The sequence below is a fragment of the Schistocerca gregaria genome, chromosome 1 (assembly GCF_023897955.1).
Source record: "Schistocerca gregaria isolate iqSchGreg1 chromosome 1, iqSchGreg1.2, whole genome shotgun sequence".
NCBI lineage: Eukaryota > Metazoa > Arthropoda > Insecta > Orthoptera > Acrididae > Schistocerca > Schistocerca gregaria.
The window spans coordinates 991,229,547-991,255,853 of record NC_064920.1 but is presented as its reverse complement, the minus strand read 5'-3'; the positions used below and the strand labels follow the sequence as shown (position 1 = coordinate 991,255,853).

The 26,307-nt window shown below is 41.9% G+C and overlaps 1 protein-coding gene across 17 annotated transcripts in view; it reads right to left on the bottom strand.

Moving 5' to 3' along the window:
• LOC126278161 (skin secretory protein xP2-like) overlaps positions 1-26,307 on the bottom strand; it is a 522,599-nt gene that overhangs the window by 35,764 nt on the left and 460,528 nt on the right. Inside the window, exon 1 of one of the 17 annotated variants that reach the window (XM_049978106.1) lies at positions 2,983-3,229. The exons of 15 other annotated variants lie outside the window; for them this stretch is intronic. In XM_049978106.1, coding sequence (XP_049834063.1) covers positions 2,983-3,004 — 22 coding nt within the window. In that variant the 5' untranslated portion in view covers positions 3,005-3,229. Of the gene's footprint in view, positions 1-2,982; positions 3,230-26,307 lie in introns of those variants that run through there. One more of the 17 variants, XM_049978202.1, reaches the window with a different exon arrangement.

Below are 26,307 nucleotides of genomic sequence, written 5' to 3'. Positions count from 1 at the left end.
TAGGGCGACCAACATTTGATCATGATTTTATCGAAGATGAGGACATCTGACAATGATTTAAGGGAGATTTGGTTCCAATAAATTTCAGCTCCTAACTGTATCACATTTTCTTGGAATGGGTGACAATGAAACCATAGATATTAAAAAAATAGCATATTTTGGTTACTTTTACTCTATTATGTCTTACGGTGTCATACTTTGGGGTAACTTCAGAAACCGCGGGAAATTTCTTAGAGTGGAAAAGCGTAAATTAATAGTCATTTGTGGTCTAAATTCAAGATCAGCATTCGGAAACCCGTTCAAAGAACTGGTTATACTAACTACTGCGTCTCAGAACATTACTTTCTTAATGAAGTCTGTTGTAAGCCATACGTCTTCAATCCTACGATTCTATTAGTGCTTGGCGCATCAGTTTCTTTGCGTTTTAAATCTTTAAACCTTTTATCCAACTTTCTTTTGTGGTTCTTGTTTCACTACGCCCATAGCACTTTCTGCGCTAGAAATCTATTGACATAGAATATCTTCATTTACAAAATTATTAGTAAATTCTTGTACTATGATTTGTAATTGAAAGAATATTGCCTGTAGTCGGCATTACTCCCATGATCGACGCGGAAGTTACGCTGACGTAAAACGCAGTACACTAGGTTACCGTTGGAGGCTACTGATTTTAACCAAGAATACTGTTGCTTCCCCTTATTCAAATAAACACATGACAGCGTTCAATCTTCTTGCTTCGTGGAATTTTTACATATTCATTTTCATTGCGAGAGCATTTGATAACAATTGACTCACTTCAGAAGCGAGTAGACACACGACTGAACGCTGAACAGTATAGTTGGCACAAACATGGAAAGAAGTATACACAATTCAGAAAATTTCGTGTTGGCTGTTCTAGAGTCAAAAAATGTTCCAATGTGTGTGAATTTCTAAGGGACCAAACTGCTGAAGTCATCGGTCTCTAGACTTACACGCTATTTAAACTAACTTTACAAACTTATGCTAAGAACAACACACACACCCATGCCCGAGGGAGGACTCGAACCTCCAGCGGGAGGGGCCGCGCAGACGGTGACATGGATCCTCGAGTCAATTGAGAAATCAATAATGTAACGAGTTTGGTTGAACATCAACGTCTATATATTCCGCTTTCGCGAGTTCTTATTACTTCCGTGTGCTATTTATACAGTACCGTAGGTGCTGATCGGTACGAGGCGAGCGTATGCCAGTAATGAGCGAGAAACGAGTAAAAATTCCCCTCTCGCGACCTCTCTAGACGCGTAGGCTGTGTCATTCTTTCTCCGCTCCTCGCTTTCCCTTGAGGCAAACCGTCTTCTACTTCTACTACTACTGCTGCTGCTAACAAAACGTCAGTTTGGTTTCCAGAAAGGTTTTTCAACAGAAAATGCCATATATGCTCTCACCAATCAAATTTTGAATGATCTGAATAACCGAACACCACCCATTGGGATTTTTTGTGATCTCTCAAATCATGAAATTCTGCTAGACACACTCAAGTATTGTGGCATGAGTGGGACAGTGCACAAATGGTTTAATTCGCACCTAACTGGAAGAGTGCAGAAAGTTGAAATAAGCAGTTCTCATAATATGCAAAGATCAGCGCATTCCTCAAACTGGGGAACTATCAAAAATGGGGTTCAACAAGGGCCGGTCTTGGGTCCTTTGTTGTTCTTAATATATATTATGACTTGCCATTCTACATTCATGAAGAGGCAAAGTTAGTTCCCTTTGCTGATGATACAAATATAGTAATCACACGACAAACAAGAATTAACCGATGAAATTGTCAATATTGTCTTTCAAAAAATTACTAAGTGGTTCCTTGTAAACGGACTCTCACTGAATTTTGATAAGACACAGTACATACAGTTCCGTACAGTAAATGGTATGATGCCATTAATTAATATAGACCTTAATCAGAAGGATATAGCTAAGGTAGAATATTCAAAAATTTTAGGTGTGTCCATTGATGAGAGGTTCAATTGGAAGAAAGACATTGATGATCTGCTGAAACGTTTCAGTTCAGCTACTTACGTAATAAGGGTCATTGCAAATTTTGGTGATAAACATCTTAGTAAATTAGCTTACTACGCTTATTTTCACTCATTGCTTCCATATGGCATCATATTTTGGGGTAATTCATGACTGAGGAATAAAGTATTTATTGCACAAAAGCGTGTAATCAGAATAATAGCTGGAGTCCATTCAAGATCATCCTGCAGACATTTATTTAAGGATCTAGGGATATTCACAGTAGCTTCTCAGTATATATACTTTCTTATTAAATTCGTTATTAACAACCAAACCCAATTAAAAAGTAATAGCAGTGTGCATAACTACAATACTAGGAGAAAGGATGACCTTCACTATTCAAGATTAAATCAAACTTTGGCACAGAAAGGAGTGAATTATACTGCCACTAAAGTCTTTGGTCACTTACCAAATAGTATCAAAAGTCTGACAGATAACCAACAAGTATTTAAGAAGAAATTAAAAGAATTTCTGAATGTCAACTCCTCCTACTCCATAGAGGAATTTTTAAATATAAATTTAAAAAAATAAAAAAGTTGTTATATTAACTTAATTATGTTGTTAAATTAACTTTATTATGTAATGCATTGGAAAATTTGACTCGTTCCACATCATTACGAAATATCGTATTTATGATACATGGAACTAGTATTAATCTAATCTAATCTTTCCGTAGAAGCATGAACAGAAAAAAAGACTATACGTCGACAACAATATCGATTATTACACGTAAACTTTTCGATACCTGTCAATCAGGAGGTCTGAATTATCGATAGTAGACTACTTCCCGGGACTCTACTTGTAAGCGTGGTCACTGACGAAATATACGGGGGAAAGAGGCAGTTAATAAAGGAATCGGGAGGACAGAAAAAAATACTGCCATGCGGGAGATGCTGGGAAGTGCGGGGGAGCTGGTCAACCGACCCTCACCTGCTCCGTATCGCAGCTCCATGCGGCTGTGGGGGCGCGCGCGGACTCACGGCGGCCCAGGGCGCCGCCGCCGCGGCCGGCCGCAGAAGCCCCTCGCGGCGCCCTGCCGGGGATTACGGCTTACGTAAACAGCGTCACGCGCGCCCACACACCACACCACACTACACCACACTACACCGAGCCGTGGGGCGCCGCCCGGCGTTTAACGCCACGCACTGCACCGCCGAGTGTGGCAGGCGCTCTGCCGCTTCTCTGGCCAACTGCCCCAAGTCACCGCTTCCCACGCTACCTTCCGCCCAACAGTGGGCTCGCGTGGATGCTATGCAGAGCATCTGCACAATTACGAGTAAACAAAAAGGTCTAATCCCGTCCGTAACCTAACCCGCAGCTTCAGTCGGAGATCTAGTGTGGCAGCAAGGGCAGGTTGTTATGATCCAGTTACATCTGCTTCTTTTAATCCCCCTAAGGTATAACTTAAAAACGAAAGAGGGTGCATACAAGTGGAAACTGCTTAGTGTATTCATCTCTTGGTCTTCCTCTGCGATTTTTACCCATACGCTGCCCTCCAATAGTAAATTGGTGATCCCTTGATGCCTCAGAACATGTCCTTCCAACCGATCCCTTCTTCTAGTCAAGTTGTGCCACAGACTCTCCTTCTCCCCAATGCTATTCGATACCTCCTCATTAGTTATGTCATCTACCCATCTAATCTTCAGCATTCTTCTGTAGCACCACATTCCGAAAGCTTCTAGTCTCTTCTTGTAAAAACTATTTATCGTCCACGTTTCACTTCCATACATGGCTCCACTCCATACAAATACTTTCAGAAACGGCTCCCTGGCACTTAAATCTAAACTCGATTTTAACAAATTTCTCTTCTTCAGAAACGCTTTCCTTGCCACTGCCAGTCTACATTTAATGTCCTCTCTACTTCGACCACCATCACTTATTTTGCTCCCCAAATAGCAAAACTCCTTTACTACTTTAAGTGTCTCATTTCCTAATCTAATTCCCTCAGCATCACGCGACTTAATTCGACTACATTCCATTATCCTCGTTTTGCTTTTGTTGATGTTCATCTTATACCCTCCTTTCAAGACACAATCCATCCCGTTCAACTGCTCTTCCAAGTCCTTTGCTGTCTCTGACAGAATTACAATGTCATCGGCGAACCTCAACGTTTTTATTTCTTCTCCATGGATTTTAATACCTACTCCGAATTTTCCTTTTGTTTCCTTCACTGCTTGCTCAATATGCAGACTGAATAACATCGGGGATAGGCTACAACCCTGTCTCACTCCCTTTCCAACCACTGTTCCCTTTCCTGCCCCTCGACTCTTATAACTGCCATCTGGTTTCTATACAAATTGTAAATAGCCTTTCGCTCCCTGTATTTGACCCCTGCCACCTTCAGTATTCCAGTCAACATTGTCAAAAGCTTTCTTAAGTCCACAAATGCTAGAAACGTTGGTTTGCCTTTCCTTAATCTAGCTTCGAAGATAAGTCGTAGGGTCAGTATTGCCTCACGTGTTCCAATATTTCTACGGAATACAAACTGATCTTCACCGAGGTCGGCTTCTACCATTTTTTCCATTCGTGTGTAAAGAATTCGACTTAGTATTTTGCAGCCGTGGCTTATTAAACTGATAGTTCGGTAATTTTCACATCTGTCAGCACCTGCTTTCTTTGGGATTGGAATTATTATATTCTTCTTGAAGTCTTATGGTATTTCGCCTGTCTCATACATGTTGCTCACCAGACTGCGCAGTCATCAGCGCCCGTACAAAGTCCCAATTCTTTCACAGTCCAATGTTTTTCACAGATCAATCTAGCCACTGTCACGAATGATGATGATGAAAACAATACAGACACTCAGTCCCCAGGCAGAGAAAATCCCCAACCCTACGGGGAATCGAACCTGGGACCTCTTGGTCCAGAGGTAGCAACGCTAGCCACTAGACCACGAGCTGCGGACAGATGACGGTAGCATCACGTACACAAGATATAAACAGGCAGTGCACTGGCCGAGCTGTCATTTGGACTCAGGTGATTCACGTGGAATGGTTTCCGATGTGATTACGACCGCACGATGGGAATTAACAGACTTTGAACGCGGAATGGTAGTTGTAGCTAGACTCAAAGGACATTCCATTTCGGAAATCGTACGGGAATTCAATATTCTGAGATCCACAGTGTCAAGAATGTGCCGAGAATACCAAATTTCAGGCATTACTTCTCACCACAAACAACGCAGTGGCCGACGGCCTTCAGCTAACGACTGAGTGCAGCGGCGTTTGCGTTGAGATGTCAGTGCTAAGAGACAAGCAACACTGCGTCACTAACCGCAGAAATCAATGTTAGAAGTACGATGGAGGTATACGTCAGTGCGGCGAAATTTGGTGTTAATGGGGTATTGCAGCAGACGACCGAAGCGAGTGCCTCTGCTAAAAAGCACATCACCTGCAGCGCTTCTTCTGGGATCGTGTCCATTCGGGTGAACCCTAGACGATTGGAACGATGAGTCCGGATTATAAATAGTAAGAGCTCTTGGCAGGGTTCGAGTGTGGTGCAGACATCACGAAACCATGGGCCCAAGATGCCAAACAAGACACGGTGCAGGCTGGTGGCGGCTCCATAATGGTGTGGACTGTGTCTATATGGAATGGACTGGGTCCTCTGGTCCAATGGAACCTTTCATTGTCTGGAAATGGTTATGTCCGGTTAGTTGGAGACCATTTGCAGCCGTTCATGGACTTCAGGACTTCATTTCCCAGATAACGACAGGAATTTTTTATGGATGACAGTGTTTCTTGTCACCGGGTTACAATTGCTTGCCATTTGTTTGAAGACAATTTTGGAAAATCCGAACGAATGATATGGCTACCCAAATCACTCGACACGGATCTCATCGAACGTTTATGGGACGTGTTCGGAGGTCAGTTTGTGCACAAAATCCTGCAACGGCAACACTTTCGCTATTATAGACGTCTACAGAGGCAGCAATGATTCAGTATTTCTGTAGGGTACTTCGAACAACTTGTTGAATGCATGCCACGTCGAGTTGCTGGACTATACCGGGCAAAAGGTTCGTCACAGCTTAACGAACCACGATGCAACTCGACTTTTTCACATCGATAAATCATTGCTAGTGGTGCAACAAGCTATAAGAGGAAAAAGCCTAGGACCGATCGACGATTGAACCTAGGGTTTGTGCTGTTGAAACTTCCCCTTTGTGTGTAAAGAATGACAGGGCTGGTAAAACTCTTGCGTTATTTGATTTTCAAACAGCTGACCAAAACTGAACGTACTCAGATATTACTCCCTTTACTTATTCTGATCATCACTAAACTGACACACAATATTTTTAGCGCAACGCAATCTGACTTTCAATAATCCCTACAAAAGAATGGCCCTGACTAACAATAACCTATACCTTTCATGAATCACTTACCTCACAAAAATCTTCGTTACTCGAACTACTGCAATACAGCGAGCCCAAATACTGCCAGTTAAATAAAATATTCAAATTACTGAAGGCACTAATTACTGATAGGAATAGCTAGCAAATCAAAGATTTTGATAGAGTACAAACAATGTATTTACCTTAATAGTGTTCAAAAGTCATATCTCAGTTCATGGCATCCTTTTTCTGACGGACGCACGTCCAGATCGTCCGCTCATAGTAACCTCCCAAAACTCTGGCATCTCTCTCCCCACATCCACCAATGCTGGCGGTTCATCTCCAATTGCCCAACGCTACGCGCTGTTCACATCAAACTGTCCAACGCTACACTAGCGAATATTCGAACAATGAGTCCAACAAGCCACAGACTGCACACAGCGCAGTCAGTGATTTTCATACAGAGCACTACGTGACGTTACCAGCGTAAAAACCGGAACAGCCTACTTACATAGTGACACATACGAACTTATTTACCAAGTGACATTTGTTTTTCCTGTTGGATTTTATTCGCACATAAGCAGATTGGACTAAATTAAAAATGTTCCTTGAACGAAACTAGATATTCCTTCTTAAAACGACTACAACCAAACGACCATGAACACCGCTGATCAGCTCTACTGTTGACATATTAATGGGGCGCGTGTCATTTACCGATAAGCATTATTCTGGGTTTCCTAAATTTGTTTTAAAAACCTCACGTATGGTAACATACGTGCTGTTCCTTTCAGGAAACATGCGGGGGGTTTTGTGATGGTTTTTGATCTATTTTTAGCGCGGGCGCGCAGGGACAGAAGAGGGAAAGCAAAGGGTGCAACACGTGGCCCGTGTCGACTGTGGGGGTTTGCCTGTCTGCCTATTCACCAGTAACGTCAAAATGGAACACAAAAAGTGATAAACAAACCACTTTTAGAATCCAGCTAAATTCTACTTCCTGATCTTAATCTAAAACTGAACAGCTTTACTAAGAACATGGTGAAAGTCATCGGTAAGACTGGCAAACATTACCGTATCTGCATAAGAAATTTTCATCTGCCTGTAAAGCCAAATTGATCAAGGATTAAAACCTCAATAACATTGTAGTAAGTGATGAGAAATTTAGCTGCTGTTTCTTTGTGATTTCTTGTTAGATGATTGCTATTGGACACTCATAAAGCATCTTTAGGGACGGCAACATCCTGTGATCATTGATCGATACATTATTCAGACGATTTATAGCTTTTATTTCCCATTTATAATAAATGACTTCCTTTATAATAAAAGATGACCTGTTACCTGCGTGCTGAATTATCACGGAAACTTATTAACTCTGTATAAAGTTAGAAACATCAGCTGTGGACGATTAGAAATTTAAAACATCATCTCCAATTAATTTTGTGGCAACGAAATAGGTGGCTACAGTCAACTTTCTACGTAACTTTCACTGTTTTCTATGTACTTCAGCACAGGCTCTAAACAGCAACTGCTCTCAAAATATGGATGAGCAGCAGCTCCGGATTACAAGTGTAGTCTCATAACTAGTGCACTAGCTCGCGTGTTCCGGGAATTAACTATTTCAACGCAGTACAAACAGCGTACAAAAAGAGAAAAAGAAACTTATAGGTGAAATGTCATTTTCAAAAATTAACGTAGCGTTGACTACCCCTCAGTCCCCTGTAAGAGCATTGCTAATTTCACAATGTAAGTAAATGACTTAATGAGTAGTGTTCACAGATGATATTTGTCAGAGATAAAATAGCTCACGATGCAATGTCGTACAGTCAACGAAAGTCCCTAAAGTTTTAATTGGCGCGTTACCAAGAAAGTCGTAACAGGTGAAAAAGTGCAGATATTAATCACGGCAACTGAAAATGTTATAAGATAAATGACTACCTGGATCTTACAGTAAAAAATAAAATCCCAGATATCACTGGCAGTCCACGTCGTACAAAAACTGCTATTCCGCTACCAGGCCACATTGAAATACGGCAACGAAAATAAAGGTTTGTAATAAAGGTTTAATCTTCCAACTTAACAGTTGATTCAGTTTGGTTTGGCTCCAATCTAAAATTTATTTGTTCTGAAATCTGTTGCTGTCTAACTTTATTTAACGATACCATTACCCTGCCAATGCTTGGACATAGTCGCATTTCCGCTATCAAGAAAGTATTTAATCCGATCCATCAAAGGCTTTGCGATGAAAACAAAAAAGTGAGCCGCAACACAATTACCTCCGCTGAAACGATGAATCAAATCTTCACTCATCTTCCTGTCTAAATACCTAATGTCCGTTTTATCGGCATTCACAAAACGGCGCACAACAGTTCAACTTATCAGTCGGGAGAGAACTTAGCAAATATGGCTATTGTTATTAAGACGTTAAGACTGCAGGACCTGTGCTGCTACGTAAACTAAGTTCGACCAAGACCTATGATATCTGCATCAGCGAACTACGAGGACGAGTCAAATGAAAACTATAAGTCCGTACCACTTTTCCACATATTCTCTCCCTCCCGCCTTCCCCTCGTAGCTATAGCAAAACACTGTTGGTCCCTAGCTCAAGCAGCTTACTTGGCGATCATTGATACGCTGTTCCTATGGCGGTATCTGTACACTTAGTCAACATATCGTACACTGTTAGATACATGCATCCAACTTACACGCTACTGGCAGCATCGTCGCAGTTTTTTGTTATGCATTTACTGTTTCCATTTTCAGCCTCTTATTTTCATAAAAACGTAATAGCAAACAATGCACCTCAGCTGAAAAAATTATGCGACTTATCTTTGTGACTAGTCGTTGAGGTATCGTCCTAGCACGAAGCACTAGTACATTTGCGTCAAATATGAGCGAAAGCGTCGTTACTGAGAGCTGGAAATATTTTGTTAATTAATCGGAGTTATTTACAAACGCCACAGAACACTTCAGTTACAATGGCAGAACCGAGAATTGAAGGCATCTCTTTCCGAAAACGAGCCATTTTGTTTATTACGCTACATCTCGTTCCATTTTGATCAGTATTTTACAAATCACATCACAGTTTGGGTCAAATGCGAATTTTTTGTAGATGTAGATACTTGTGGACATGTGGATGATGATAGTTGACCATTAAAATAAGAAAAATGTGAGACGGTAGCGCTTAAAATTTCTATTTGTTAGGGTTTTTGGACGTGGGTAGTTCCTTTTTAACGCTGAAATGAGATCGGGGAAAAATAGTAAATTAACAACATTGGCCACAACAAAGTGAACATCTGTCATATTTAATCACAGTGGTTGGCCTATGAGCAAGCTCGCTTAGCAACGCCACGAATTCGCAGTCATTTTGTGCTACACGATGCAAAGTTTGTTCTCATGGGCTTCCTGGGGCGATAGCGACATACATGTGCTGTCCATGCCGAGCAAGTCATCGGCTTCACTCCGTATACCCATTAACAAAGACACTTTCATATATAATAGCGTTTCAGTCTTTTCTGGATATATTGCCCAAGAATTATACTAAAAGTAATTCCCATCCTGCAGTTCTGGTCAATGTTATCGAAATGTTTCCCTTGCCTGTAAAGCAAGTGCCGGACCTGGAAAGCCCTTCCTCAGTATCGCCAGTACCACCTCGCCTGGTATTTGGTTGATAGGAACCGGGACTTCTCAAAAAGCTCTCTCTGTTTGGAGTAGAAATTTTCAAACATCACTTTCAGCCACAAAAGAGCATCGACTACCGAGTGAATCCTGTGTAGCTTGCACCCCTCGTTCTTCTTCCGTCAGTACCCAGGTAAAACAAATATATTGATTTTAATCTCCACCAGACAGTGCCGTCAAAAAAAAAAAAAGTAACAGTAGACCACTCATCAGTCGAAACGAAGAAATAATCCATGAACGTGTAAGCGGACGGCGTCTACTGATGTGAGCGAAAAACTGGGCACATAACACCGTAAGTAAAAATCAACATAGTTTTAATGAACTGTTTTTCGGTCTAGAAAGAAAGTCAAATTGCACATCTGTTTCACTGCAGACGGCTGATGATTTTTATTTCAGTAAAACGAAACGCTTTTGGTGGCAAAGCACGCGTTTTCTTGTAATTTCAGAGACAGATTGAAATATCCTCCATAATTGTAAAGCAACTACTTACAATACAGCCACACAAATGGATTTAATCTCATAGCCACTGTGTAAAACAAACCGGAAGAAAGGAATATAGGGTTATACGACCGTTGAAGAGATGACTAGAGATTACAAGCTCGAAGCGGACGAAGATGGAGGAAATAATTCGTCTGGGTCCTTTTCTACAGAACCACCTGGGCAATTCGCCTTTCGTGATTCAGGAAAGCCACCAAAATCTTGGTCAGGAAGAAGTAGCCCCTCTCAACCACAAATGCAGTGCCTTAGGACTGCGCCACCTTACTCTTCGAGTAACCCAACAAAAATGCAATTTTCCTTCGAGGTATTTTAAAGATATGCTACCGCTTCACAGTGAAAGTATCAAAACATGTAAAGTGTGAAAATGCAGAAATATACTGACAGCAGCGACCAGAAGCTGCAATGCTTTTTTTCTTTAAGGAGTATAAAAGAAATCATCAGCAAGTACTTCCAAATACAGTTCTTAATTTATAACATCTTTTTGGTGCATTTATATTACCGTCGCTCAAGAAACGGTTTATTCGCAGCACATACTTTTTCCATCTAAACTGTTGCACTAATAGTCCTGTCTATTCCCTGACCTTCCGCCATACAATTTCAGCATCAAACAGAAGATGCCGTTTAACATTTTTTAAATCTGTTTAAAGGAAAAAGTTACTTCTCCCCCCCCTTCCACGTACACACACACACACACACACACACACACACACACACACACACACACACACACACAAAAGAAACTAAAGCTTCTTCAACCTTAGCAGCAAGACCATCACCGCGAGGCAAACTGGAATCCGGCATTAATATCAGTATCTTAAATTTATCAGTTTCGCATTTATGAAGGATGTAGCCATCAAACTCACAATGTCGTAAATAATCCAAGAATAAGTATTGTAGTTGGACTGTTTAGTGGTATTTTCCACGGAAACGCTATTCAGATGCGTTTGATACGAGATCTAAACGCACTGCCTTCACGTCCAACTGCCGAGCAGGATCCGCCTGCCAACTAGCAGTTATGCAATCTGCAGAACTCCACTGCGCTGCAAACAGCATACGTTCCAGTTCTGTATGCAATGCTAGTCAACCTGTTTCCTACGGATTAAACTTTTTCTGTCGGTCTTCATTTCGTTGTAATACAGACTTTGAAATGAAACATCTTAAATCTTGAATGCAAGTAACAAAGTCGTCCTTGAACGGATTGTCTCTCATTAATTCTTAACCGCATTCCTACTTCCATGAAAGAACGAAAACCGAAATGATAGGTACTAGAATAAGTGATTGCGGAATAGAAAATAGCCGAAATCGTCCAGCAAAGGAAAGCAGCATGATCTCATGAGATAGCTGTACGATTCTAAATTGTTGCGTATCCCACACGTAGTCAAAAGTAACCAATGAGCAAGTATTTCAGTGTGGTTGTAAGACTCCCAATATCTTGAACCTCCATTAAAGCCACAGAAACAATCTTCTTGTGCCCATCTTACTGAGCGAGAAATATAGCCTTATGCCACTTATCACTGAAGGAAACTTGGAAGCGAAAGTCTGAGAAGGGCGGAGAAGATGTTTTTAGTCGCTGAATCGCAGACAATGGACACGTGAAGAAGGCATTACCATCATCATGACAGGAACGACTGAAGACGGAGAAATATCTTTCATTAATGTCACCAACAAGATAGCACCTACAGCAGTAATAGTGGAGGAGGAGGAGGAGGAGGAGGAGGAGGAGGAGGAGGAGGAGGAGGAGGTGATGGTGGTGGTGGTGGTGGTGGTGAAGAAATGGAAGAACGAAATTTTCTTAGATACATTGATATTATCGTGCCGTTTACTTATGTTACATTTCTGTCAAAAAGTATATTTAGCGCACAGAAATACATAATATGATATTTTGTGTCGGTTATACAAACTTAGCAGCAACCTGACCGTAGCTGTGTAAGATTTGAGGATCACGTGAATTAATAGCAAAATTACGCGGCCTCTCATTCCAGACTCTTCATTGCTTTAGCGATGTTCGACAGAGATTTTTAAAAACAATGATCAGATCTATTGCATAATATGTATCTAATCTAATAAAATAATACAGGATGAATGAGGTATTCTCTTTGTTAAGCTGCTTTAATTAATTTTTTTCGAGTCCGGGATCGCGTTAGCTCTTTCGTATGACAGTTTCCAAATAAAAGGATCCAGAATATTTCGTTAACTTTGTTATCTTTGATTTTCGTACCATTATTTCAACACGTACTATTGTAGTTACATACTACCACCAATTGCTGCACTTGTCTTCGTTTCCCAGCGATATAATATTTTGTCGATTTCTTTTTAAATAAATAACGTTTATTAAATTTTCCAGGCTATCGCTCGCTCAAACCGATCGTGGTTTAGGTAAGTTCGATTATCTGTTATCACATTTAATCTCACTGCAATAGAAAACTAAGGAGGTAGTCTTTGAATTAAAGCGCAGGAAAAATTAAGAACTATAGACAAAGGCGGAATAGCGATTCTATTAGTGTTTAACGGAATAGAAATGCAATACAAAAGAGGATACATTCTGGTAAGAAAAGAACCCAACACCGGCGTCTTTTCACTTCTGTCTAGCGGAAAGGTACTCCATCAGAAAGAACAGATGGAAACTAAAGTATTTCCTATACGCAGCGCGTAGAAGATAACCGAAACGATTACACTGAAGATTTTGATCCACTAACGGGCGTTGTCTGTGAGGGGCAGTCCAATGAAAAAAAACCGAACACTCGCCACAATGGGACCGTGGAACATGCTTTAAAACGTTTATTCTGCTGGGAGACGAGACGATCAGTCCCTGTTTCGCAGAAAGCGGTTGACCGCTGACGGATCCGTACCGCACCCACTTGCGCATTTCCTCGTCTGACTAAAACTGATGTTCATGTCTGTTTTCCTTCAGGTCGCCAAAGACGTGAAAATCACACAGTGAAAGATTCGGGCTGTGCGGAGGGTGTTGCAGTGTTTCCCAACCAAATCGCTGAAGCGTAGCCCTTAACCGATTGGCAGTATTGTGGCGGGCGTTGTCGTGCAACAGGATAATACCGTCCAACAGCATTCCGACAGCCCGAGGGCAAACGGCAAAGCGAACAGTAGAATCATCTCACATCTCCTCCACCAAAGAAATTCAAAGCTGTTCACACAAATTCTGGGACTTCCTCCTTCGACTGTAAGGACCCTATCTGCTCGTAGAGTTCCTCGAGCGTGGAACCACAACCAATACGCAGCGCCAGGAAGACGCTTTGCAGAAATTTGACATGTATGTGATTACTCTGCTATTCACAATAAAGTGCCTGGCAGGGGGTTCAATGAACCACCTTCAAGCTGTCTGTCTACCGTTCCACTCTCTAACAGATGACGGGAAAAACGAGCACTTAAATTTTTCTGTGCGAGCCCTGATTTCTCTTATTTTATCGTGATGATCATTTCTCCCTATTTAGGTGTGTACCAACAGAATGTTTTCGCAATCGGAGGAGAAAACTGGTAATTGAAATTTCATGAGAAGATCCCGTCGCAACGAAAAACGGCTTTGTTTTAACGATTGCCAATCCAATTCACGTATCATGTCGGTGACACTATCTCTCCTATTTCGCGATAATACAAAACGAGCTGCCCTTCTTTGTAGTCTACTTTTTCGATGTCATCCGTCAGTCCCACCTGATGCGGATTCCACACCGCTCAGAAATACTCCAGAATAGAGCTGACAAGGGTGGTGTAAGCAGTCTCCTTAGTAGATCTGTTGCACCTACTAAGTGTTTTGCCAATGAATCGCAGTCTTTGGTTTGCTCTACCCACAATATTATCTATGTCATCGTTCCAATTTAGGTTATCTATAATTGTAATCCCTAAGTGTTTAGTTGAATTTACAGCCTTCAGATTTGTACGATTTTCCGCGTAATCGAAATTTAGCTGATTTCTTTCAGTACTCATGTGAATAATTTCACACTTTTCCTTATTAGGGGTCAACTGCCACTTTTCGCACCATACAGATATCTTATCTAAATCATTTTGCAAGTCATTTTGATCATCTGATGACTTTACAAGACGGTAAATGACAGCATCATCTGCAAACAATCTAAGACAGCTACTCAGATTGTCTCCTACGTCATTAATATAGATCAGGAACAACAGAAGGCCTATAACACTTCCTTGGGGAACGCCGGATATTACTTCTGTTTTACTCGATGACTTTCTGTCTATTACTACGAACTGTGACCTTTCTGACAGGAAATCACTAATCCAGTCGCACAACTGAGGCGATACTCCGTAGGCACGCAGTTTGGTTAGAAGATGCTTGTGAGGAACGGTGTCGAAAGCCTTTTGTAAATCTAAAAATATGGACTCAATTTGACATCCCGTGTCGATAGCACTTGTTACTGCATAAGTATAAAGAGCTAGTTGTGTTTCAAAAGAACTATATTTTCTGAAACTGTGCTGACTATGTGTCAATAAATCGTTTTCTTCGAGGTACTTGATAATGTTCGAATACAGTATATGTTCCAAAACCCTACTGCAAATCGACGTTAGTGATATAGGCCTGCAATTCAGCGGATTACTCCTACTTTCCTTTTTGGGTATTGCTGTGACTTGAGCAATTTTCCAGTCTTTAGGTTCGGATCTTTCTGTGAGCGAGTGGTTGTATATAATTGCTAAATATGGAACTATTTTATCAGAGCACTCTGAGAGGGACCTGACTGGTATACAATCTGGACCGGAGACCTTGCCTTAAGTGATTTAAGCTGCTTGGTTACTACGAGGATATCTACTCCTATGTTTCTCATCTTGGCAGTTGTCCTCGATTGGAATTCTGGAATATTTACTTCGTCTTCTTTGGTTACGATCCATAAAATCTAAACGCCAGGAATGCTGTCAGACAGAATCATGACGCACGATAAAGTCCGCTCCAACATTGCCAGTCGGACGAAGGCTACGTTTCAGCGATTTGGTTGGGAAACAGTGCAACATCCGCCGTAGAGCCCGGATCTTCCATCGTATGATTTTCAAATCTTTTGCAACACGACGAATGACATGCGTGGACGTCGCTTTCAGTTGGACGAGAAAGAGCATGACCACGAGTGGGTGCGGCTGTGGATCCCTCAGCGGCAGACTGCTTTCTAGGCTCCAAGCACTGTGGGATGTGACATCAGAGGTCATCAGTCCCCTAGAATTAGAACTACTGAACCTAACTAACCTAAGGACATCACACACATCCATGCCCGACGCAAGATTCGAACCTGCGATCGTAGCAACAGCACGGTTCGGGACTGAAGCGCCTAGAACCGCTTGGTCACAGCGGCCGGCTGCTGTCTAGGAAACCGGAATTGGACGACTCGTCTCCCAGTGACAAATGTCTTAACGCGTGTGGTGATCATTTTTGATTGGAACCATTCCATGGTCCCCTTGTAGTCGGTGTTCGGTTTTCATTTTGAAACAGGGAGATTCGAAAAGATACATCCGAATTCAAAAGATAACATCTTCAACATGAATGAAGAGAAAAAGAGCTGGCGTCGATCTTAACTTACGCATAGAAACAACAAGTTTACCTTGCCGTCAGTTGCAAGTTGCCTGTTCATGTGGTTGTTGGTAGGGGTATCTTTTGTGATAACTCACTCGTCCATTTCCTAATGTGCGTTGAGTTGATACAACAACGCACGTACGGATGAAGTTAGCGTACTGCATTTCAACAGGTGCAACTGAGTTACAGTTACTGCGGCGTGAGTTTCGTCGTGAATACGGAACAGTGTCTCCTACAAGACCTAGAGCGTAGTGGACATGCGGATCTCACACTGCACCTTACATTATCTCACGGTGCGTGATTTTTTCTTTTTCTTTTTTGGTAGGAGTTCATGCAAGGTTTCGTCTTTTTTCCACCCGTTCCAACTGCGAGTGAACTGCACATTCATAAAGTAACAACAGTGAGTTCAATGAATCCAGACATCCTCGCAGAGCTATGGAACCAGTTTGACTATCGGTAGAGGCCACACGGAACATTTGTGAAAGGAAAACTCTGATCTTTAATGTAAGTGTACACAAACATTGTATGAGTGTGCTTCTAAAAGGAACAGTTAAAATCTGATGGATCTTTAAAAAAATTCGTTGTCTGAAGCGTAAGTTAAAATTTGCCCCAAATTTCTGTAGCCATGCATGTAGGAGGTATGGGCTTGTAAAATCATAGTAATCTTTTTGATATACCTTGTTTAATAGTGATACGCAAGATTGGACCTGACAGAACCCATCTCCAGTAGTTCTCTCTCTTACCATTTCGTTCAGCTTTTATTTGTTAACAACGCTGCAGCTCCTGAATATGCACTCAGGCTCTCTGAGCACGGTTAGCCAACCACGGTTGATCTCAAAAGCTGGCATGTGTGAATGCTAAATTTTCCTCCTAAAAATGTCGTTGGGCAAATGTAAACATACACACACTCAATCAGATAGTATTTCAAGGTGTGTGGCGAAAGTAATTAGACTGACAGAAGTGCGAGCCATCTGGCAACACTGAGTCGTTCTACTTGTGTAGGTCGGTGTGTAAGTCCCTGCCAGATGCTCATTCGGAGTTTCAGCTCTGTACAGCCATCACGTTATTTTTGAGAACACCGTCAGTGAAGTTGTGTTTTTGTTGTGTGTAAAGAAAATGGAACAGCGGAATTTGAACCAAGTTATGCCATCAAGTTGTGTGTTAAACTTTCGAAATCGGGGATTGTGATCTTTGCAAGGCTGAAACTGGCCTATGGGGAACATTCCTTATCAAGAAAACAAGTTTTTCGCTGCCAAAAGTCGCTTTTGGAAGGCCGAATGGTTCAAATGGATCTGAGCACTATGGGACTTAACATCTGAGGTCATCAGTCCCCTAGAACTTAGAACTACTTAAACCTAACTAACCTAAGGACATGACACACATCCATGCCCGAGGCAGGATTCGAACCTGTGACCTCAACGGTTGCGCGGTTCCAGACTGTAGCGCCTAGAACTGCTCGGCCACTCTGGCCGGGTGGAAAGCCAAAACCACGTTGAAAATGAACCTCGTTGAAGAATACCTTCAGCTTCAATACCGACGAAAACGTCGAACATGTGCATGGTCTTGTGAGATCAGACCGACGTTAAACAATACGGATGGTGGTGACCTGTTAAACACTTTCACGGTATATTGACTAAAGTTTCGTGTATGCGAAAGGTTTGTGTCAAAATGGCGCCGAAAAACTTCACAACTGAGTACAAGGACAGACGAAGAAACGTGTGCGTTGATCATCTTGAGAGGGTTCCCAATGACCACGAATGATTCAGTAGTTTGATCCTGAATTTTCAAGTACGATCCTGAGACGAAGCGGCAAAATGGGAGTGGCACCCTGAGACATCTCCTCGACCGAAAGAAACTCGAATGAGTTAAGCAAAGATTAAAACAATGCTGGTTTGGTTTCTGTTTGTTCCTCCGGCACAAACTTTCAACTAGTTGTTTTACAAAGATGTCTTTGAAAGGCTAAGAAAACGGTGAATCGAGTGAGACCGGACATGGCGCACAAGTGGATGCTGCATTATAACAACACCCCATGTAACACGGCCACTTCCACCTCACAATTTTCGACCTCAAAAGGCATTGCTGGTGTTCCGCAGCCTCCCCCCCCCCCTCCCGTTTTCCTTATCTGGGACATTCAAAAGAATGTGACCGACATGTTAAAGACCCTACCGGCTGAAGCCTTTCAGCGCGGCTACCAAGACTGGGAACAACGACTCCGTCTGTGTACAGCTGCCGAAGGAAACAGCTTTGAAGTGGACAAGACTGTTGCATGAACAAAATAAAAATATATAAGAAACTATCAGCCTCTATTGCGGTAATTAAACCAACCTTTACCTACATTTCAGCCCAAATAACTGAGCCTCCTTCAGAAGATATCTACATCTACATCTACATGATTACTCTGTAATTCACATTTAAGTGCTTGGCAGACGGTTCATCGAACCACCATCATACTATCTCTCTACCATTCCACTCGAACAGCGCGCGGGAAAAACGAACACCTAAACCTTTCTGTTCGAGCTCTGATTTCTCTTATTTTATTTTGACGATCATTCCTACCTATTTAGGTTGGGCTCAACAAAATATTTTCGCAATCGGAAGATAAAGTTGGTGACTGAAATTTCGTAAATAGATCTCGCCGTGACGAAAAACGTCTTTGCTTTAATGACTTCCATCCCAACTCGCGTATTATATCTGCCACACTCTCTCCCCTATTACGAGCTGCCCATTTTTCCACCCTTTCGATGTCCTCCGTCAATCCCACACCGCGCAGCAATATCCTAACAGAGGACGAACGAGTGTAGTGTAACCTGTCTCTTAGTAGACTTGTTGCATCTTCTAAGTGTCCTGCCAATGAAACGCAACCTTTGGCTCGCCTTCCCCAAAATATTAACTACGTGGTCTTTCCAACTGAAGTTGTTCGTAATTTTAACACCCAGGTACTTAGTTGAATTGACAGCCTTGAGAATTGTACTATTTATCGAATAATTGAATTCCAACGGTTTTGTTTTGGAACTCATGTGGATCACCTCACACTTTTCGTTATTTAGCGTCAACTGCCACCTGACACACCATACAGCAATCTTTTCTAAATCGCTTTGCAACTGATACTGGTCTTCGGACGACCTTACTAGATGGTAAATTACAGCAGCATCTGCGAACAACCTAAGAGAACTGCTCAGATTGTCACCCAGGTCATTTATATAGATCAGGAACAGCAGAGGTCCCAGGACGCTTCCCTGGGGAACACCTGATATCACTCAGTTTTACTCGATGATTTGCCGTCTATTACTACGAACTGCGACCTTCCTGACAGGAAATCACGAATCTAGTCGCACAACTGAGACGATACCCCATAGGCCCGCAGCTTGATTAGAAGTCGCTTGTGAGGAACGGTGTCAAAAGCTTTCCGGAAATCTGGAAATACGGAATCAACATGAGATCCCCTGTCGATAGCGGCCATTACTTCGAGCGAATAAAGATATATGTGAATCTATAATTTGTCTAAGAGGCCATGGTCTGGAAATAAAACAGCCTGACTACGCCTATTCAGGCAGTTTTAGTTTTATTTCTAGACCATGCCCTCTTAGACAAATTATAGATCCAGATATATCTTCTGAAGAAGACTCAATTATTTGGGTGGAAACCTAGGTAAAGGTTGGTTTCATTACCGCAATCGAGGCTGGTAGTTTCTTATATATTAGATTATGACGATTCCTGACTGGGCTGCAATGTTGGAAGGAAAAAAACAAAATAAAAACTTTGGCAGATAAAAAATCAGTCTCGTTACTCTCCTCACGCAGCTCTTATACCCTGCTGACAGTTGACTGTGGCCGTGAGCACAGCGGCCGGGCTCCGCCTTGTGGCCAACAGAGCCGCCGCTGCCGGAAGCCCGACCGCTGTCAGCCATGTCCAGCCGCTTGTCGCGCGTGCTTTTATTGTGATTAATGCCGGCCGGACCTTTTTGCATATTACGATTCTGACGGCGCTGAAGGTCTTCCCGCGCAAAGGCTTCTTTAATAGGCACTGCCGTTACGCAACGTAAAGGTTAATCTGTTTTTTCCAACGCTGAGCGGGCTGAAACAGCAAACACGAAATATAGAGCGGAAACAGATCGAAACGTGTCTTTGCCCTCATCAAAATAGTAATTATTTCTTCTTAGCGAGGTTACTATGCACGGTGCAATGGCACGCAAACAAGCTTATCTATGAGTGTCTTGTGCGTAATCCGTTCCAATTCTGAAACAGATGTATTTGTGTATAATGAGAACACGCCGCCGTTTGTAGTACGCTGAAATGAAACTCACTACACCTGAGCATTCAGCTAAAAGCCACCTGTCTTATTACCGAGTCGTCTCCTTTCCTCTGCAGCGCAGTTTACGCAGTGATGTGCTTGTTTGTTGTAGTAGCCCTCAATTTTGTATGGAGATATTTAGGTAGGAAAGAATCCCAGACTTTCATCAAACAATATAACGGAAAACGCTAACAATTTATAACGTTTTAATCACATACGCCTTTGTGTTCTCAAAACTGAAAGATTTATTGTTTGGCAATTTGTCTTGTAAGTACGTTATTGGTTCTCATACCTTGTTTGAAGCTACTAAAAGAATGCGTTTTTCGTCCGCTATACGCGTCTCTTTTTTTTTGTGGAGTATCCTCGTCTCTTCCCAGTGTGTACCGCAAAGAAAGGGCAAGAAAAAACAGACCCATGGAAAAGAAATCTTGCAAAATCAGCACAGAGATAACACATCCATATCAAAAACAAGCGCAAACAAATGAGGAAAGACCACCACTGCGCATGGTAACACAACTCATACTTTTATAGCTGAATAAACGTTATCGAAATTAATACTCCGCAAGGCCTTCTCTGCGGTTTATGGTGGATGGCACTTACGGTACGGCTGTAGTTTCCCCGCTTTCCCTATTGAACTCGCGGATGGTGCATGGGAAAAACGATCGTCAGTAAGAATCTACATGGGCTTCGATTTATCTGATTTTTACAAATGGCACTGAGCACTATGGGACTTAACATCTCCCCTAGAACTTAGAACTACTTAAACCTGAGTAACCTAAGGACATCACACACATCCTTGCCCAAGACAGGATTCGAACCTGCGACCGTAGCGGTCGCGCGGTTCCACACTGAAGCGCCTACAACAGCTCGGCCACACCGGTCGGCATCTGATTTGTACGTTCATGGTCATGTCACGAGATGTGTGTCTCGGAGGAAGTAATATATTACTTGACTCCTAGAATGTCAACTCTCGAAGTTTCAACAGTAAACCTCTCCGTAACGCACTACCCCTGCCTTGAACCGCCTGCCGCTTGAATTGGATGAGAATCTCCATAGCTCTCTCGTGCTTACTAAATAAACTCTTGACGAAACGCGTCATTCGTCTTTGCATATTCTCTAATCTCCTCCACTAATCCTATATGGTAAGGGTCCCACATTGTCGACAACACTCGGTCAAGAGTGCGCTTTCCTTTTATGGATTTACATTTACTTAGGATGCTTCTAATGAATCTCAACTTGGCCTCTCAAACACAAGGTTAATATTTTTAGTATTGTTACAGTCAAATTTCTTACTTACACATGTACCTTACAGTTCAGTTATGGTTCCACGATTTTCTCACTATAACCCTTTACGGGTGCGATAAATTAAGACAAACCGCCCATATTCTGATTATATACGTTAATATATCCCCATATTTAATGATCCCTGTCTTAGGTTTAGCAGGAACAAGAAAATAAAGGAGTTGTTATCCGTTGACTAATCTGATGCAATGTCTTCACATTTCTGCTCCTATGGCTGTGTCCAGATGCCTGTTAACGATCTAATTCGTTCTGAGTTCTACGACAATAGCTCATTTGTTACCTTAAGGACGGAGCGTTTTTCAGCTTGTTCCATATTTTATACTAGCCCTTAACCGCGGCTGTAGTTTTGCTATGATGAGTAAGTAAGCTACTCGTCACATGTCTGTGTGTTCGGGTAAGCATAGCTCATCACGTTCGATCCGGTTTCCTCCCCTCCCAAGATGACCAAATGCACGATGGGTCGGCAAGTACAGCCTCGCTGCGGAGAGTGGGCAGAAGCGCGTATTAGGTATGCATCGTGCTAAGCTATACATTATACAACGTGTACATTATGCAATAAATAGTGCGGAGGTATGGATTAAACACACCGAAGATAGTATAACCATTATATTCATTACTGTTAATAGTACCACGTAGAACATACCAACCAACAAATGCATTTTCACCAATATGATAAAGTTCAAAAGTCAAACAGTAAACAGCTATTTCAAAGAGTAAATATTTTTCCCTAATTCACGTAGTATCACAATCTAATGTAACAGTCGTGAAACTCCCCCTGGTTTCTGTTACCCATTTAGATAGCGGCGCGTCACGTGATACTTATTAGTACGATATCGGATGAGTGCGAACTCTATCGTTTATACAGTTTTTACAATAGGAAGCGTACGTAGTGCCATAAAAATTGACAATAACTAAAAACTGACGTCACGTTTGTCATTCCTTAGTTTCCAAAGGAAACTGTAGATTACAGGACGCACTATCTATGATTCTCATGTACCGTGCTGATAATTACTGAAGAATATGTTTTCTTTAATAATATAAAATTTCCAGTAAACCTCAGAAAAGAAAACCTGACCTTTTGGCAGAAAGGCCTCTACACAACAATGCGAACTTTTGTTCGCTACACTTCCAGCCAACCAGTGACTGGAGTCCAAAGAGGTCATAATACAACGTCAAAAAAAAGAAAACTCGCAACACGGAAGAAACCAATTACACAATTGATGCAACACCAGAGCCACAGAAGACAGGGATCTTCAACGTATTTATTCTTGAAGCAAACGTAATAACATTTGAAAAACTATTCGTGTATCAGAAAGTCTAATGAAGTGTAAGAATAGGCGAAACACTAGAATCCATAAAAAATATTTTCATGTCAAGGAAAGTGTCAGTCATAATAAGAACAGACTACAAAAGAAACATATGATTCTTAGGCATGCAATATGTATTTATATTATCTTGCTTTCTGCGGAATAAGCTACAATTATTCGTATATTCGAAAGTTCAAATGGCTCTAAGCACTATGGGACTTAACATCTGAGGTCATCAGTCACCTAGACTTAGAACTACATAAACCTAGCTAACCTAAGGACATCATACACATCCATGCCTGAGGCATGATTCGAACCTGCGACCGTAGCAGCCATGTGGTTCCGGACTGAAGCGCCTAGAACCGCTCGGCCACCACGGTCGGCTATTCGAAAGTATTTCTTAATCTTATTTTCAGCGGAATAAGCTTCAATTACTCATATATTCGAAAGTATTTCTTAATCAGTAAGTTATAGCTTATATCAATCAATAAGTGAAATTCGTCTATTTTTAAATTTACTGCACGATAATTCATGTACCGTGGCAATTTAGTAACGCATGGAACGCAAAAAAATAAAAATTATTTCGTTTATTAAGTAGAAAAATAAATAAAACATGCATTATCCTTGCAACACGTGCCACTGTCTGCATTCTCGTCACTTGGAGCGCTCATGTCGCTCCAGCTGCCAAACGGTAACAATTTTCACCCCAGAGAATGTCGCGTCTGTGTGTTTTACACTGTGGTTATATTCTTCAAATCAATAAGTATCTTGTACTATACACTTCCTAGAGCAGCCTAAGTTTTTCCTCGGGATTAAAGCTATCTCCACAGCGTATTTAATCGAAATAGGTTCACCGTGTTTGCCGTTACAGAGTTACTTTCGCATTTATAATATTAGTATGTATAAAACTTACGATTACGATTTTTTTCATGACCTGACACTTATACACAGCATTTACGGTGCCCCAAGGTATGCACAACTTACCTATGGAAACCCCATTAAGGGGCTTTGACACTGTTTGAAACCTTCCTTCCCGTCCGGAAATGGCGTTTTCTCAGCAGGATAATTGTCCTTGCCACAAGGCCATAATTATGGTGCAGTGGTTTGAGGAGCATGTCAGTGAAGTAATCTGATTTCTTGCCCACCAGATTCACCTGACCTGAACCCCAAGGCCATCGTCACTGACGTCACTGTTCGCCAGTTCCGCTCGCAGAAACCACCGGCACGTATTATGCGGAAACTGCGTGACCTGCGCGTAAACATCTGATGCCACATACTTTCGGAAAAATACGAAGGACTCTTCGAATCCGTGCTGCGCAGAAACGCTACTATATTTTCTTTTAAAATGTGCACCAAAACACTGTTAATCTGATGGCTGGTAAGTGTATGTCGTCTCACCTAATCAAGAGTTCATGAGGCCCTTCTACCCACATTTTGCTTTTCTTCCCTTCTAGACTGGAAGAATTAACGAAATGAAAGTCTGGGTGCAGAACAACTACAGGTACTGGCGATCTGAGTAACTGGTTCAGTTAACTTTGCAAGACAACCAAAGAGACAGGAAATCGTCACATTGACCGCTAGCCTTCACAACAGTTCCGTCACTTCAGAAAGAGGCGCAGTAAGACGATAAATCTTTATACAACAAATGTTTTGCGCTTTGAGTGTAGATTGGAATCGCTGAATTATTACAGAGGGATTTTATTGACAGTTCCCTCATAGATAAATAAAATCGGACGGATCTTCTACACAGCTGAACTGTTCATTGCTGCAGATCGCTCTTGATGAGCAATAATGCTAACAGAAGTGATTTAATTCAATTTAGATAACGTAAGAAAAGCAGAGGAAAGCATTTATTTATTCAGAGATTGATTTTCGCATCGCAGAGTGTGCGGTGATGTTTCATTTGTGATGATTTTCCTTGTCTTCTGACTTGTGAACTATTTCATCCAGCCTGTCGTGTTAGGAACTACAATTTGAGAAGGTATCCTAACAACAGTCCTAACGTTAGTTTTCATGTTTCAAAAAGTTTAACCACTTACGAAAATCGATTTACATTTTCGTAAGTGTTATCTGACAGGCATTTCAGCTAGGGACACGTCATTGCACTTAACTAGGCTACCAAGCTTGAAGGAAGAAGGAAGACCAGGGTTTAACATCTCGTCGACATCGAAGTCATCAGAGACGGAGCACAAGCTCGGCTTGTTGCAAGGAAGGGGCCGGCCGCTGTGGCCGAGCGGTTCTAGGTGCTTCAGTCCGGAGCCGTGCTGCTGCTACGGTCGCATGTTCGAATCCTACATGGATGTGTGTTATGTCCTTAGGCTAGTTAGGTTTAAGTAGTTCTAAGTGTAGGGGACGGATGACCTCAGATGTTAAGTCCCATAGTGCTCAGAGCCATTTGAACCATTTTGCAAGGAAGGCGGAGGAAATTGGCCGTGCCGGCATTTGCGTGGAGTGATTTAGGGAAATCATGGAAAATGTTCGGACTCAAATTTGAACTGTCGTCCTCGCAAATGCGAGTCCTGTGTCCTAACCACTGCATCACCTCACTCGGTGAGCTTGGAAAAAAAATTAATTTAAGAAAATGACAGGGAGAATAATACGTCTACAAGATATGTTTATAACTTGTGCAAGGAGGATGGAAACGAAACAAAATGATTTGATGCACTATACATCCAGAAACTACCTCGATACTAACTGCCATGTAAACTGCCAATTTTTTTTTTTCGGCGCAACCCCTAATGATTTTTCGAATATACAGAAGGGGCATAATGTCTATTTATTTTAATACATGACATGTGTCGTGGTGATCAGGCGTTTCCTGCATAAATTGCAGTTACATATATAGTTGTGCAATGCACGTTAAGTAAGCTTCCGAGGCGACAGACATGTTAACCTGAGCATCAGCTGTTACATAACGTCTGTTGTCAGTGACTGTTTTAAGACTGGCGAAACCTTGTGAATTACTCCCAATCTTCGTATTACGTAAACACGAGGACGGGAGCTATGCACTCTCAGGGCGAGTGACTCGTGTGAAATCGAGCGATCAGAAACGTGAGTTTCCTCGGCGTGCGCTCCGTAGCTACAGTACGTGAAGTACTGCTGCCTTTCTTACAATCACCGTTCTCCCGGTTTCCGATTTTTGCCTTTGGCTCAGATCCAGCAGCAGAAGGAGAAAACGTGGCCAATACTGAGCCGACGCACTCCAGAACAACAGAGTTGGACTACTACGCAATATTCATATGTTGATACACTGTCATATGTTGATACACTGAACAGGGATTTGATGTATCATTGCTTTGTCAACATGATCTCTGCAGAGGTAAGACATATAA